At 31.5% G+C, this 18,148-nt stretch overlaps 1 protein-coding gene across 1 annotated transcript in view; it reads right to left on the bottom strand.

The window, feature by feature from the left end:
* LOC134716722 (uncharacterized) overlaps nt 1–16,486 on the bottom strand; it is a 144,874-nt gene extending 128,388 nt beyond the window's left edge. The window contains exon 1 of the mRNA XM_063579726.1: nt 16,392–16,486. Coding sequence (XP_063435796.1) covers nt 16,392–16,404 — 13 coding nt within the window. The 5' untranslated portion in view covers nt 16,405–16,486. The remainder of the gene's footprint in view (nt 1–16,391) is intronic.
* Between the last annotated feature and the right edge of the window lie 1,662 nt (nt 16,487–18,148).

The following is an 18,148-nucleotide window of genomic DNA, read 5'->3' as shown; positions in this document are numbered from 1 at the left end:
ATAATACACAATACTTAGTCCTACCATCAATACTATAGACATCTTCATAAAATACAATTCATATGTCCTACCATCAATACTATAGACATCTTCATAAAACACTATACATATGTCCTACTATCAATAATTTAGACTTCTTCATAAAACACAATACATATGTCCTACCATGAATACAATAGACATCTTCATAAAACACAATACATATCACCTACAATCGATACTATAGACATCTTCATAAAACACAATACATATGACCTACAATCAATACTATTGATATCTTCATTAAACACAATACATATGACCTACAATCAATACTATAGACATCTTCATAAAACAGAATACATATGTCCTACCATCAATACTATAGACACCTGCATTAAACACAATACATATGACCTACAATCAATACTATAGACATCTTCATAAAATACAATACATATGACCTACAATCAATACTATAGATATCTTCATAAAACACAATACATATGACCTACAATCAATACTATAGATATCTTCATAAAACACAATACATATGACGTAATATCAATTCTATAGAAATCTTCATAAAACATTCGACCTTCTATCAATACACTTGATATCTTCATAAAACACAATACATATGACCTACAATCAATACTATAGACATCTTCATAAAACACAATACATATGACCTACAATCAATACTATAGATATCTTCATAAAACACAATACATATGACCTACAATCAATACTATAGATATCTTCATAAAACACAATACATATGACCTACTATCAATACTATAGAAATCTTCATAAAACATACGACCTACTATCAATACACGATAAATGTGACCTACCATCAATACTATAAACATCTTCATAAAACACAATACATATGACCTACCATCAATACTATAGACATCTTTATAAAACAAAATACATATGTCCTACAATCAACACTATATACATCTTCATATATTCCGTACAACCAAACGGACGCCCCACTTCGGCAAGCGTTTTACTGCCGGTCGGGAGAAGACCAAGTGACCATATTTCTATACCCCAGTCACCCTTGGGGCCACAATACATATGACCTTCTATCAATACTATAAACATCTTCATAAAACACAATAAATGTGACCTACCATCAATACTATAGAGATCTTCATAAAACATTATACATATGTCCTACCAATAATTCTATAGACAACTTCATAAAACACAATACATATGACCTACTATCAATACTATAGACATCTTCATAAAACACAATACTTATGTCCTACCATCAATACTATAGACGTCTTCATAAAACACAATACTTATGTCCTACCATCAATACTATAGACATTTTGATAAAACACGATACATATGTCCTACCATCAATACTTTAGACATCTTCATAAAACATAATACATATGTCCTTCCATCAATACTATAGACATCTTCATAAAACACAATACTTATGTCCTACCATCAATACTATAGACGTCTTCATAAAACACAATACTTATGTCCTACCATCAATACTATAGACATCTTGATAAAACACGATACATATGTCCTACCATCAATACTTCAGTCATCTTCATAAAACACAATACATATGTCCTACCATCAATACTATAGACATCTTCATAAAACACAATACTTATGTCCTACCATCAATACTATAGACGTCTTCATAAAACACAATACTTATGTCCTACCATCAATACTTTAGACATCTTCATAAAACACAATACATATGTCCTACCATCAATACTACAGACATAGATATAGGAAGATGTGGTGTGAATGACAATGAGACAACTCTCCATTCAAATAACAATTTAAAAAGTAAACCATTAAAGGTTAAAGTACAGCCTTCAACACGGAGCCTTGGCTCACACCGAACAACAAGCTATACAGGGCCCCAAAATTACTAGTGTAAAACCATTCAAACGAGAAAACCAACGGTCTTATCTATATAAACAAAACGAGAAACATCTTCATGAAACACAATACTAAGGTCCTACCATCAATACTATAGACATCTTCATAAAACACAATACAAATGTCCTACCATCAATACTATAGACGTCTTCATAAAACACAATAAATGTGACCTACCATCAATACTATAGAGATCTTCATAAAACACAATACATATGTCCTACCATCAATACTATAGACACCTTCATTAAACACAATACATATGACCTACAATCAATACTATAGACATCTTCATAAAACACAATACATATATGACCTACAACCAATACTATAGATATCTTCATAAAACACAATACATATGACCTACTATCAATACTATAGAAATCTTCATAAAACATACGACCTACTATCAATACACGATAAATGTGACCTACCATCAATACTAAAGACATCTTCATAAAACACAATACATATGACCTACAATAAATACTATAGACATCTTCATAAAACACAATACATATGACCTACCATCAATACTATAGACATCTTCATAAAACACAATACATATGACCTACCATCAATACTAAAGACATCTTCATAAAACACAATACATATGTCCTACCATCAATACTATAGACATCTTCATAAAACACAATACAAATGACCTACAATCAATACTATAGACATCTTCATAAAATACAATACATATGACCTACCATCAATACTATAGACATCTTCATAAAACTAAATACATATGTCCTACCATCAATACTATAGACATCTTCATAAAACACAATACATATGTCCTACCATCAATACTACATGTACTATAGACATCTTCATAAAACAATACTTATGACCTACAATCAATACTATAGACATCTTCATAAAACACTATACATATGTCCTACTATCAATAATTTAGACTTCTTCATAAAACACAATTCATATGTCCTACCATGAATACAATAGACATCTTCATAAAACACAATACATATGACCTACAATCGATACTATAGACATCTTCATAAAACACAATACATATGACCTACCATCAATACTATAGACACCTGCATTAAACACAATACATATGACCTACAATCAATACTATAGACATCTTCATAAAATACAATACATATGACCTACAATCAATACTATTGATATCTTCATAAAACACAATACATATGACTTACAATCAATACTATAGACATCTTCATAAAACACAATACATATGTCCTACCATCAATACTATAGACACCTGCATTAAACACAATACATATGACCTACAATCAATACTATAGACATCTTCATAAAATACAATACATATGACCTACAATCAATACTATAGATATCTTCATAAAACACAATACATATGACCTACAATCAATACTATAGATATCTTCATAAAACACAATACATATGACCTAATATCAATACTATAGAAATCTTCATAAAACATATGACCTACTATCAATACACTTGATATCTTCATAAAACACAATACATATGACCTACAATCAATACTATAGACATCTTCATAAAATACAATACATATAACCTACAATCAATACTATAGATATCTTCATAAAACACAATACATATGACCTACTATCAATACTATAGAAATCTTCATAAAACATACGAACTACTATCAATACACGATAAATGTAACCTACCATCAATACTAAAGACATCTTCATAAAACACAATACATATGACCTACCATCAATATTATAGACATCTTTATAAAACAAAATACATATATGTCCTACAATCAACACTATATACATCTTCATATATTCCGTACAACCAAACGGATGCCCCACTTCGGCAAGCGTTTTACTGCCGGTCGGGAGAAGACCAAGTCACCATATTTCTATACCCCAGTCACCCTTGGGGCCACAATACACATGACCTACTATCAATACTATAAACATCTTCATAAAACACAATAAATGTGACCTACCATCAATACTATAGACATCTTTATAAAACAAAATACATATGTCCTACAATCAACACTATAGACATCTTCATATATTCCACACAACCAAATGGACGCCCCACTTCGGCAAGCGTTTTACTGCCGGTTGGGAGAAGACCAAGTGACCATATTTTTATACCCCAGTCACCCTTGGGGACACAATACATATGACCTACTATCAATACTATAAACATCTTCATAAAACACAATAAATGTGACCTACCATCAATACTATAGACATCTTCATAAAACATAATACATATGTCCTACCAATAATACTATAGACAATTTCATAAAACACAATACATATGACCTACTATCAATACTATAGACATCTTCAGAAAACACTATACTTATGTCCTACCATCAATACTATAGACATCTTCATAAAACACAATACTTATGTCCTACCATCAATACTATAGACAACTTCATAAAATACGATACATATGTCCTACCATCAATACTTTAGACATCTTCATAAAACACAATACATATGTCCTACGATCACTACTATAGACATCTTCATAAAACACAATCATGACAATACTTATGTCCAACCATCAATACTATAGAAATCTTCATAAAACACAATACATATGTTCTACCATCAATACTACAGACATAGATATAGGAAGATGTGGTGTGAATGACAATGAGACAACTCTCCACCCAAATAACAATTTAAAAAGAAAACCATTATAGGTTACAGTACGGCCTTCAACACGGAGCCTTGGCTCACACCGAACAACAAGCTATACAGGGCCCCAAAATTACTAGTGTAAAACCATTCAAACGGGAAAACCAACGGTCTTATCTATATAAACAAAACGACAAACGAAAAACATCTTCATAAAACACAATACTTAGGTCCTACCATCAATACTATAGACATCTTCATAAAACACAATACATGTGTCCTTCCATCAATACTATAGACATCTTCATAAAACACAATACAAATGTCCTACCATCAATACTATAGACATCTTCATAAAACACAATACATATGCCCTACCATCAATACTATAGACATCTTCATAAAACACAATACTTATGTCCTACCATCAATATTAAAGACATCTTCATAAAACACGATACATATATCCTACCATCAATACTTTAGACATCTTCATAAAACACAATACATATGTCCTACCATCAATACTTTAGACATCTTCATAAAACACAATACATATGTCCTACCATCAATACTAGACATCTTCATATAACACAATACTTATGACCTACAATCAATACTATAGACATCTTCATAAAACATAATACATATGTCCTACCAATAATACTATAGACAACTTCATAAAACACAATACATATGACCTACTATCAATACTATAGACATCTTCATAAAACACAATACTTATGTCCTACCATCAATACTATAGACATCTTCATAAAACACAATACTTATGTCCTACCATCAATACTATATAGACATCTTCATAAAACACGATACATATGTCCTACCATCAATACTTTAGACATCTTCATAAAACACAATACATATGTCCTACCATCAATACTAGACATCTTCATATAACACAATACTTATGACCTACAATCAATACTATAGACATCTTCATAAAACACAATACATATGTCCTACCATCAATACTATAGACATCTTCAATAAATACAATACATACGACCTACCATCAATACTATAGACATCTTCATTAAACAGGATACATTTGACCTACTGTCAATACTATAGACATTTTCATAAAACACAATACATGTGTCCTTCCATCAATACTATAGACATCTTCATAAAACACAATACAAATGTCCTACCATCAATACTAAAGACATCTTCATAAAACACAATACATATGTCCTACCATCAATACAATAGACATCTTCATAAAACACAATACATATGACCTACAATCGATACTATAGACATCTTCATAAAACACAATACATATGACCTACAATCAATACTATTGATATCTTCATAAAACACAATACATATGACCTACAATCAATACTATAGACATCTTCATAAAACACAATACATATGACCTACAATCAATACTATAGATATCTTCATAAAACACAATACATATGTCCTACTATCAATAATTTAGTCTTCATCATAAAACACAATACATATGTCCTACCATCAACACCATAGACATCTTCATAAAACACAATACATATGACCTACAATCAATACTACATGATACTATCGACATCTTCATGAAACACAATACATATGTCCTACAATCAACACTATAGACATCTTCATATATTCCCCACAACCAAATGAACGCCCCACTTCGGCAAGCGTTTTACTGCCAGTCGGGAGAAGACCAAGTGACCATATTTCTATACCCCAGTCCCCCTTGGGGACACAATAAATATGACCTACTATCAATACTATAAACATTTTCATAAAACACAATAAATGTGACCTACCATCAATACTATAGACATCTTCATAAAACATAATACATATGTCCTACCAATAATACTATAGACAATTTCATAAAACACAATACATATGACCTACTATCAATACTATAGACATCTTCATAAAACACAATACTTATGTCCTACCATCAATACTATAGACTTCTTCATAAAACACAATACTTATGTCCTACCATCAATACTTTAGACATCTTCATAAAACACAATACATATGTCCTACGATCACTACTATAGACATCTTCATAAAACACAATCATGACAATACTTATGTCCAACCATCAATACTATAGACATCTTCATAAAACACAATACATATGTCCTACCATCAATACTTTAGACATCTTCATAAAACACAATACATATGACCTACCATCAATACTATAGACACCTTCATTAAACACAATACATATGACCTACAATCAATACTATAGACATCTTTATAAAACACAATACATATGACCTACAATCAATACTATAGATATCTTCATAAAACGCAATACATATGACCTACAATCAATACTATAGACATCTTCATAAAACACAATTCATGTGTCCTTCCATCAATACTATAGACATCTTCATAAAACACAATACAAATGTCCTACCATTAATACTATAGACATCTTCATAAAACTCAATACATATGTCCTACCATCAATACTATAGACACCTTCCTTAAACACAATACATATGACCTACAATCAATACTATAGACGTCTTCATAAAACACAATACATATGACCTACCACCAATACTATAGACATCTTTATAAAACAAAATACATATGTCCTACAATCAACACTATAGACATCTTCATATATTCCGCACAACCAAATGGACGCCCCACTTCGGCAAGCGTTTTACTGCCGGTCGGGAGAAGACCAAGTGACCATATTTCTATACCCCAGTCACCCTTGGGGACACAATACATATGACCTACTATCAATACTATAAACATCTTCATAAAACACAATAAATGTGACCTACCATCAATACTATAGACATCTTCATAAAACATAATACATATGACTGTCCTACCAATAATACTATAGACAACTTCATAAAACACAATACATATGACCTACTATCAATACTATAGACATCTTCATAAAACACAATACATATGTCCTACCATCAATACTATAGACATCTTCATAAAACACAATACTTATGTCCTACCATTAATACTATAGACAACTTCATAAAATACGATACATATGTCCTACCATCAATACTTTAGACATCTTCATAAAACACAATACATATGTCCTACGATCACTACTATAGACATCTTCATAAAACACAATACATATGTCCTACCATCAATACTTTAGACATCTTCATAAAACACAATACATATGACCTACCATCAATACTATAGACACCTTCATTAAACACAATACATATGACCTACAATCAATATTATAGACATCTTTATAAAACACAATACATATGACCTACAATCAATACTATAGATATCTTCATAAAACGCAATACATATGACCTACAATCAATACTATAGACATCTTCATAAAACACAATTCATGTGTCCTTCCATCAATACTATAGACATCTTCATAAAACACAATACAAATGTCCTACCATTAATACTATAGACATCTTCATAAAACTCAATACATATGTCCTACCATCAATACTATAGACACCTTCCTTAAACACAATACATATGACCTACAATCAATACTATAGACGTCTTCAAAAAACACAATACATATGACCTACCACCAATACTATAGACATCTTTATAAAACAAAATACATATGTCCTACAATCAGCACTATAGACATCTTCATATATTCCGCACAACCAAATGGACGCCCCACTTCGGCAAGCGTTTTACTGCTGGTTGGGAGAAGACCAAGTGACCATATTTCTATACCCCAGTCACCCTTGGGGACACAATACATATGACCTACTATCAATACTATAAACATCTTCATAAAACACAATAAATGTGACCTACCATCAATACTATAGACATCTTCATAAAACATAATACATATGACTGTCCTACCAATAATACTATAGACAACTTCATAAAACACAATACATATGACCTACTATCAATACTATAAACATCTTCATAAAACACAATACATATGTCCTACCATCAATACTATAGACATCTTCATAAAACACAATACTTATGTCCTACCATTAATACTATAGACAACTTCATAAAATACGATACATATGTCCTACCATCAATACTTTAGACATCTTCATAAAACACAATACATATGTCCTACGATCACTACTATAGACATCTTCATAAAACACAATACATATGTCCTACCATCAATACTTTAGACATCTTCATAAAACACAATACATATGACCTACCATCAATACTATAGACACCTTCATTAAACACAATACATATGACCTACAAACAATACTATAGACATCTTTATAAAACACAATACATATGACCTACCATCAATACTATAGACACCTTCATTAAACACAATACATATGACCTACAAACAATAATATAGACATCTTTATAAAACACAATACATATGACCTACAATCAATACTATAGATATCTTCATAAAACACAATACATATTACCTACAATCAATACTATAGACATCTTCATAAAATACAATACATGTGTCCTTCCATCAATACTATAGACATCTTCATAAAACACAATACAAATGTCCTACCATCAATACTATAGACATCTTCATAAAACTCAATACATATGTCCTACCATCAATACTATAGAAACCTTCCTTAAACACAATACATATGACCTACAACCAATACTATAGACATCTTTATAAAACACAATACATATGACCTACAATCAATACTATAGATATCTTCATAAAACACAATACATATGACCTACAATCAATACTATAGACATATTCATTAAATACAATACATACGACCTACCATCAATACTATAGACATCTTCATTAAACAGGAATACATTTGACCTACTGTCAATACTATAGACATCTTCATAAAACACAATACATGTGTCCTTCCATCAATACTATAGACATCTTCATAAAACACAATACAAATGTCCTACCATCAATACTAAAGACATCTTCATAAAACACAATACATATGTCCTACCATCAATACAATAGACATCTTCATAAAACACAATACATATGACCTACAATCGATACTATAGACATCTTCATAAAACACAATACATATGACCTACAATCAATACTATTGATATCTTCATAAAACACAATACATATGACCTACAATCAATACTATAGACATCTTCATAAAACACAATACATATGACCTACAATCAATACTATAGATATCTTCATAAAACACAATACATATGTCCTACTATCAATAATTTAGTCTTCCTCATAAAACACAATACATATGTCCTACCATCAACACAATAGACATCTTCATAAAACACAATACATATGACCTACAATCAATACTATAGACATCTTCATAAAACACAATACATATGACCTACAATCAATACTACATGATACTATAGACATCTTCATGAAACACAGTACATATGTCCTACAATCAACACTATAGACATCTTCATATATTCCCCACAACCAAATGGACGCCCCACTTCGGCAAGCGTTTTACTGCCAGTCGGGAGAAGACCAAGTGACCATATTTCTATACCCCAGTCCCCCTTGGGGACACAATAAATATGACCTACTATCAATACTATAAACATTTTCATAAAACACAATAAATGTGACCTACCATCAATACTATAGACATCTTCATAAAACATAATACATATGTCCTACCATCAATACTATAGACAACTTCATAAAACACAATACATATGACCTACTATCAATACTATAGACATCTTCATAAAACACAATACTTATGTCCTACCATCAATACTATAGACATCTTCATAAAACACAATACATATGACCTACCATCAATACTATAGACACCTTCATTAAACACAATACATATGACCTACAATCAATACTATAGACATCTTTATAAAACACAATACATATGACCTACAATCAATACTATAGATATCTTCATAAAACACAATACATATGACCTACTATCAATACTATAGAAATCTTCATAAAACATATGACCGAAGTATCAATACACGATAAATGTGACCTACCATCAATACTAAAGACATCTTCATAAAACACAATACATATGACCTACCATCAATACTATAGACATCTTTATAAAACAAAATACATATGTCCTACAATCAACACTATAGACATCTTCATATATTCCGCACAACCAAATGGACGCCCCACTTCGGCAAGCGTTTTACTGCCGGTCGGGAGAAGACCAAGTGACCATATTTCTATACCCCAGTCACCCTTGGGGACACAATACATATGACCTACTATCAATACTATAAACATCTTCATAAAACACAATAAATGTGACCTACCATCAATACTATAGACATCTTCATAAAACATAATACATATGACTGTCCTACCAATAATACTATAGACAACTTCATAAAACACAATACATATGACCTACTATCAATACTATAGTCATCTTCATAAAACACAATACATATGTCCTACCATCAATACTATAGACATCTTCATAAAACACAATACGTATGTCTTACCATCAATACTATAGACATCTTCATAAAACACAATACATATGTCCTACCATCAATACTTTAGACATCTTCATTAAACACAATACATATGTCCTACCATCAATACTATAGACATCTTCATAAAACACAATACTTATGACCTACAATCAATACTATAGACATCTTCATAAAACACAATACATATGTCCTACCATCAATACTATAGACATCTTCATTAAATACAATACATACGTCCTACCATCAATACTATAGACATCTTCATTAAACAGTATACATTTGACCTACTGTCGATACTATAGAAGTCTTCATTAAACACAATACATATGACCTACTATCAATACTATAGACATCTTCATAAAACACAATACATATGACCTACAATGAATACTATAGACATCCTCATAAAACACAATACATATGACCTACCATCAATTCTATAGACATCTTCATAAAACACTATACATATCTCCTACTATCAATAATTTAGACTTCTTCATAAAACACAATACATATGTCCTACCATCAATACAATAGACATCTTCATAAAACACAATACATATGACCTACAATCGATACTATAGACATCTTCATAAAACACAATACATATGTCCTACAATCAATTCTATTGATATCTTCATAAAACACAATACATATGACCTACAATCAATACTATAGACATCTTCATAAAACACAATACATATGAACTACAATCAATACTATAGATATCTTCATAAAATACAATACATATGACCTACAATAAATACTATAGATATCTTCATAAAACACAATACATATGACCTACTATCAATACTACAGAAATCTTCATAAAACATATGACCTACTATCAATACACGATAAATGTGACCTAACATCAATACTAAAGACATCTTCATAAAACACAATACATATGACCTACAATCAATACTATAGACATCTTTATAAAACAAAATACATATGTCCTACAATCAACACTATAGACATCTTCATATATTCCGCACAACCAAATGGACACCCCACTTCGGCAAGCGTTTTACTGCCGGTCGGGAGAAGACCAAGTGACCATATTTCTATACCCTAGTCACCCTTGGGGACACAATACATATGACCTACTATAAACATCTTCATAAAACACAATAAATGTGACCTACCATCAATACTATAGACATCTTCATAAAACATAATACATATGTCCTACCAATAATACTATAGACAACTTCATAAAACACAATACATATGACCTACTATCAATACTATAGACATCTTCATAAAACACAATACTTATGTCCTACCATCAATACTATAGACATCTTCATAAAACACAATACTTATGTCCTACCATCAATACTATAGACATCTTCATAAAACACGATACATATGTCCTACCATCAATACTTTAGACATCTTCATAAAACACAATACATATGTCCTACGATTACTACTATAGACATCTTCATAAAACACAATCATGACAATACTTATGTCCAACCATCAATACTATAGACATCTTCATAAAACACAATACATATGTCCTACCATCAATACCACAGACATAGATATAGGAAGATGTGGTGTGAGTGCCAATGAGACAACTCTCCATCCAAATAACAATTTAAAAAGTAAACCATTACAGCCTATCTATAGGTTAAAGTACGGTCTTCAACACAGAGCCTTGGCTCACACCAAACAACAAGCTATAAAGGGCCCTAAAATTACCATGATTACTAGTGTAAAACCATTCAGACGGGAAAACCAACGGTCTAATCTATATATAACAAAACGAGAAACGAGAAACATCTTCATAAAACACAATACTTATGTCCTACCATTAATACTATAGACATTTTCATAAAACACAATACATGTGTCCTTCCATCAATACTATAGACATCTTCATAAAACACAATACATATGTCCTTCCATCAATACTATAGACAGCTTCATAAAACACAATACATATGTCCTACCATCAATACTTTAGACATCTTCATAAAACACAAAACATATGTCGTACCATCAATACTATAGACATCTTCATAAAACACAATACTTATGTCCTACCATCAATACTATAGACATCTTCATAAAACACCATACATGTGTCCTACCAATAATACTATAGACAACTTCATAAAACACAATTCATATATGTTCTACCATCACTACTATAGACATTTTCATAAATACAATACTAATGTTCTACTATCAATACTATAGACATCTTCATAAAACACAATACATATGACCTACCATCAATACCAGGGGTAGAAATTAGCGCTAGTCCGTTGGTCTGGGACCAGTAGAATGTGTGTCGGACTAGTAGATTATGTCAGCTGGAGGTTCGGGCGGACCAGTAGAAATTTGTTGATAAAAATAAGATTGCATCACAATAGATATAGGAAGATGTGGTGTGAGTGCCAATGAGACAACTCTCCATCCAAATAACAATTTAAAAATTAAACCATTATAGGTTAAAGTACGGCCTTCAACACGGAGCCTTGGCTCACACCGAACAACAAGCTATAAAGGGCCCCAAAATTACTAGTGTAAAACCATTCAAACGGGAAAACCAACGGTCTAATCTATATAAACAAAACGAGAAACGAGAAACACGTATATATTACATAAACAAACGACAACTACTGTACATCAGATTCCTGACTTAGGACAGGTGCAAACATTTGCAGCGGGATTAAACGTTTTAATGGGCCCAAACCTTCTCCCTTTTTCTAAAACAATAGCATAACATCACAACATATAAAAACATACGATAAAATATCAATTAGCAGACTTAACTCAATCAAAAAACGTATGATTACACAAAGAATTACACAATCTCCATTTGTTTACAAAACACTTTACCTGAGAAATTTATTACACGGTTCTGGGGGTATTACAATTGATCAATTTGATTAATATCTCTGGTGAGCGTCCTTCACAACAATATAAAATGTTGGAATCTTCGGAAGGAGTTAAACCGTCGGTCCAAAAAAATAAACCAAGTGTAAATCAAAAGGAAGATTGAAATAAAGTATATGAAATTGACAAAAGGAAACGCAAATACCAATAATCATGGGAAAAAGATCGCGAATGGTTGAATTATATAGCAGATCAGAATTTAATGAACTGTACTGAATCAAGACTAGCCCTTTGTTCCTGTCTAACTTATGTAAACGAAAAATATCAAAATAAAATTAAACATCTATCGTTTATATAAGTGTTTGTGAAATGAATGTCAATACCATCAATACTTTAGACATCTTCGTAAATCACAACACAATTGACCTACCATCAATACTTTAGACATCTTCATAAAACACGATAAATGTGACCTACCATCAATACTATAGAATCATGAGCATGATTTTGCAACTTGCATTTGAACCTATTTCATGACCCTTATTGAGTGCTCCAAAAGTTTCAGCTTTGTCAAAGCCTGCTGCATCTCTTGAAAATGGATGTTACAATTCTTTTGTTGAAACATTTGTACTATTGACCATGATTGACTTTTCATTAAGAAGGTCAAGTATTAAAAAAGAACTCCATTCACCTGTGGAGTTGTACTCATGATCACATGACTGCAAACTTAAACAGTAATGATGTCCATTGACTGGAGATTACAGGTAAATTTGCCAATCAAGAATTGACAAGATAACAATAGAAGAAACTCCAAATACAATTGTTGATTAAATGAAATATGTTATCTTACTATACTTAACTAAGTAGGAATGTTTGACAAGTTTTCATACCATGATATGGTTTTAAGAAAACAATGCTCCATTTCGGTGGAATAATTTGAGACAATAAAACAAGATGTAAAAAAAGCAGCTAGAAATTCTGTTACAAACAAGAGGCTCTCAAGAGCCTGAATCGCTCACCTTAATTCTTTTGGTTAAATCTCTCATCAATCATTTGTCAATGATTATTTTGGCTTTTCAATTTATCTAAATGTTTTTTGGATCGTCCTATTTTCTTCAAAAGCCAAAAAAAAAACAATATTACCCAATGTCAGATTTGCTCTAAATGCTTTGGTTTTTGAGTTATAAGCCAAAAACTGCATTTGACCCCTATGTTCTATTTTTAGCAATGGCGACCATGTTTGTTGATAGATCAAAACTTCGGATACAATTTATAAATTAGATACCCTAAGGAACATTCAGTTAAAGTTTGAAAGTATTTGGCCCAGTAGTTTCAGAGGAGAAGATTCTTTAAATAGTTTACGACGACAGATGACGGAGGACAGACGACGGACGACAGACGACGACGGACGCCAAGTGATGGCATAAGCTCACTTGTCCCTTCGGGACAGGTGAGCTAAAAATGGCAACGCAGATAGGAAATCAGTAATGCTGGACATCATTATTTCAGATTTCATCCTGAAGTTAAAAATAAAGTAAAAAAAGACTTCCCGTCAAAAAAATTGTACAACATAATCAACAGTTTACGAACAGGTTATTCTAAATTAAATGCATACCAATTTATCATAAACCAGCACATCAACTCGGAAACCTGTGATCACTGCAAACAAAAAGAAAATGTACAACACTACCTTTTTGAATGTGACCTGTATTCAGATGCCAGAAACAAATTATTCCATCAAATAAACTTCATAACAGGACAAATTCCAACAGATTTAGACAATTTATTAACAATCAATTTGCCAAATGCAAAAAATATCAATCAACTATTAGCGGAGTACATAGAGGAGACAAACCGTTTAAATGTTTAAGTGGATAATTTAATACAAATTTCTTTTAATCTTTAATATTTTTAATTTTTCATGCAATTTTAATAACCCAATTAACCATTTTTTTCTTTTTTTTCACTTAATACATTTATATAATTCTATAATATTTTTAAAGCGCCACCTACAATATCAAAGGAGAAACTACATTAGTGATTATAATTTTACAAGAGAGGATAATTCACAAGAGAGATTACTCTGTCATCACAACGAAGATTGAAGATTGAATAATTTGTTTTGGAAAACAAAGAATTATACACCAATTGGTCTATACCATTATACATTGTACATCAATTGAGGTATAATCCACCAATTGATGGCCTGCAGAATGTTTGATACACTGCTAGTGTTATTATACCTGTTGATATGGGACAAGTTCTGACGTCCCATAGCCCTAGCTTGTCTGTCTGGCAAAACCGCCATTGGACGTCAGAGTTATCTCGGACTATGCCCAGTTATAACTTCAGTATATCTATATGACAACTATATACACCAAAGTTCAAATGAATAAGTAAACAATCATACGCATCCGTAATGCCTTCAACTTTAACATATATAGCAACATAAGAGTTATTCATTCAAATGAATATGTAAACAATCATACGCATCCGTAATGACTTCAACTTTAACATATAGCAACATAGAGTAATTCAAACTGTCAATTATTTGATAGTTACCAAAATTCTCCATAAGCACAGCTTGTGATTGTGGAGGTGCGATAATTCTTTTTTGAAACTGGCGGGCTTGGAAAATTAGGGAACGTCCAGGTAAGGTGAGTGTAACGACGTGTACCGTATATTTAATGTTCAGAATAATCCTCCTTTAAAAGGAGCACCATCATGATACTGTATTAGCTGATTTGTAGAGATAGACCAAATAAATTTGACGTCTGTCTTGTGTTACTTTTTTGCTGTTACTCAATTTTAGTGTACACTACATTGATAGAAATAAGAACTTGTGAAATTAACAGACCGTTGTACATTCTTTGTGGTTATTAGTTCAGAAGGGTTATCTCCCCTGTTACTAGTGAAGCTTTGGGTTCCTTTTTAAAATATGGGTATAACGTGTAAATATCCGCAAACCGCAAACAGCACAGCTTTAAAAGGTAGAATTTGTTTAGTTGCTGAGAAGTGTTACTTTATAAACTAAACCTCTTTTCCGTCAACAAATCAGAAAATTTGATCTGAACTCCCATGCAACATTGCACCCACAGGCACTTGTTTCTATCCATACAATAGGAAGCTTTTATCTATATGGATAGTCGACCTTCCTTTGGATAGAAACAAGTGCCTGTGGGTGCACCATGTCCATGGCATAGTCCATACATGGGTTATTAAAGCCCTAGTAGAGAGTAGTAAAGGGTTATTTTTCGTGCAACGTATTTTGTCATTTTCATTTCATGTGCTGCTATGAAAAATGTTTTTTATTTGCAAGAAATTTTCAATTGTTAGTTCATTGTGAAATTGTAATTTTATTTCGCATTCTTCCATGCAAATACTGCCCCGTTACGCCCATCCTAGTAAGTACCTGTTAGACTTTGGTGCATTGGCCATTGTACATCAAGTTATACATGTTTGTTCTGGATCTGTTTGTTCTGATTTTTTCTTTTGATCGCACGCAAGTGAGTTGTCTTGTATAATATTTATTATTTGAAAAAAGTTTGTTGAAAATTTTGCTAAATATTTATGCTGTATTGCTGCTAACAAATAATTATTTTCTTTGGTCTGCACGGCTGTGTATCAGTAATATAAGGTATTTAATATAAAACAACTGAAGACCATGTCATCTGCATGTTTTTTATCTTTATATTGATAAATTATAATTAATTTTAACAATTTCCAAGGAGGCACATATTAGTTCTTCAAACATGTTTGTTCTTGCAATTTCAAAGCAATGATTGACTATTATTTGTCTTTGATCTTTTATTTTTTTAGTGATGTCCTTGTCAGCTAATGTTTTAGACTTGTGAGTTTCAATGTCACCTCTGGTATATTTGATCACCTATTTTTGAAAATACGAAACAATTAATAAATATTACACTATTATTTTAATTTAATTATGCATTTTTCAGTACAACCTTGTGAAAGTGAGGAGTTAGAAATTCTCACTCTGAGACCTATAGTGCAGAAAAATGTCATTTTTATTTGGAATTTAGACATTTTCAAAACTCTAATGACAGAGTCTTCTCACGGAGATAAGGAAAAGGTAAACAAGAGTTTTAGGAAGGTTCTAATAAATTATTAATTGATTACTGATGACTTAACCTCCAGCTTCAAATTATTATATGCATGAATGTTTGCGCATGCATGTGATAAGAATACATAAGGCCTGAAGGCCGTTAGTTTTCTCGCTTGAATTGTTTTACATTGTCTTATCAGGGCCTTTTATAGCTGACTATATGCAGTATGGGCTTTGCTCATTGTAGAAGGCCTTA

Source organism: Mytilus trossulus, chromosome 4 (genome assembly GCF_036588685.1).
Source record: "Mytilus trossulus isolate FHL-02 chromosome 4, PNRI_Mtr1.1.1.hap1, whole genome shotgun sequence".
Classification (NCBI taxonomy): domain Eukaryota; kingdom Metazoa; phylum Mollusca; class Bivalvia; order Mytilida; family Mytilidae; genus Mytilus; species Mytilus trossulus.
This window is presented reverse-complemented; position numbering and strand designations above follow the sequence as displayed.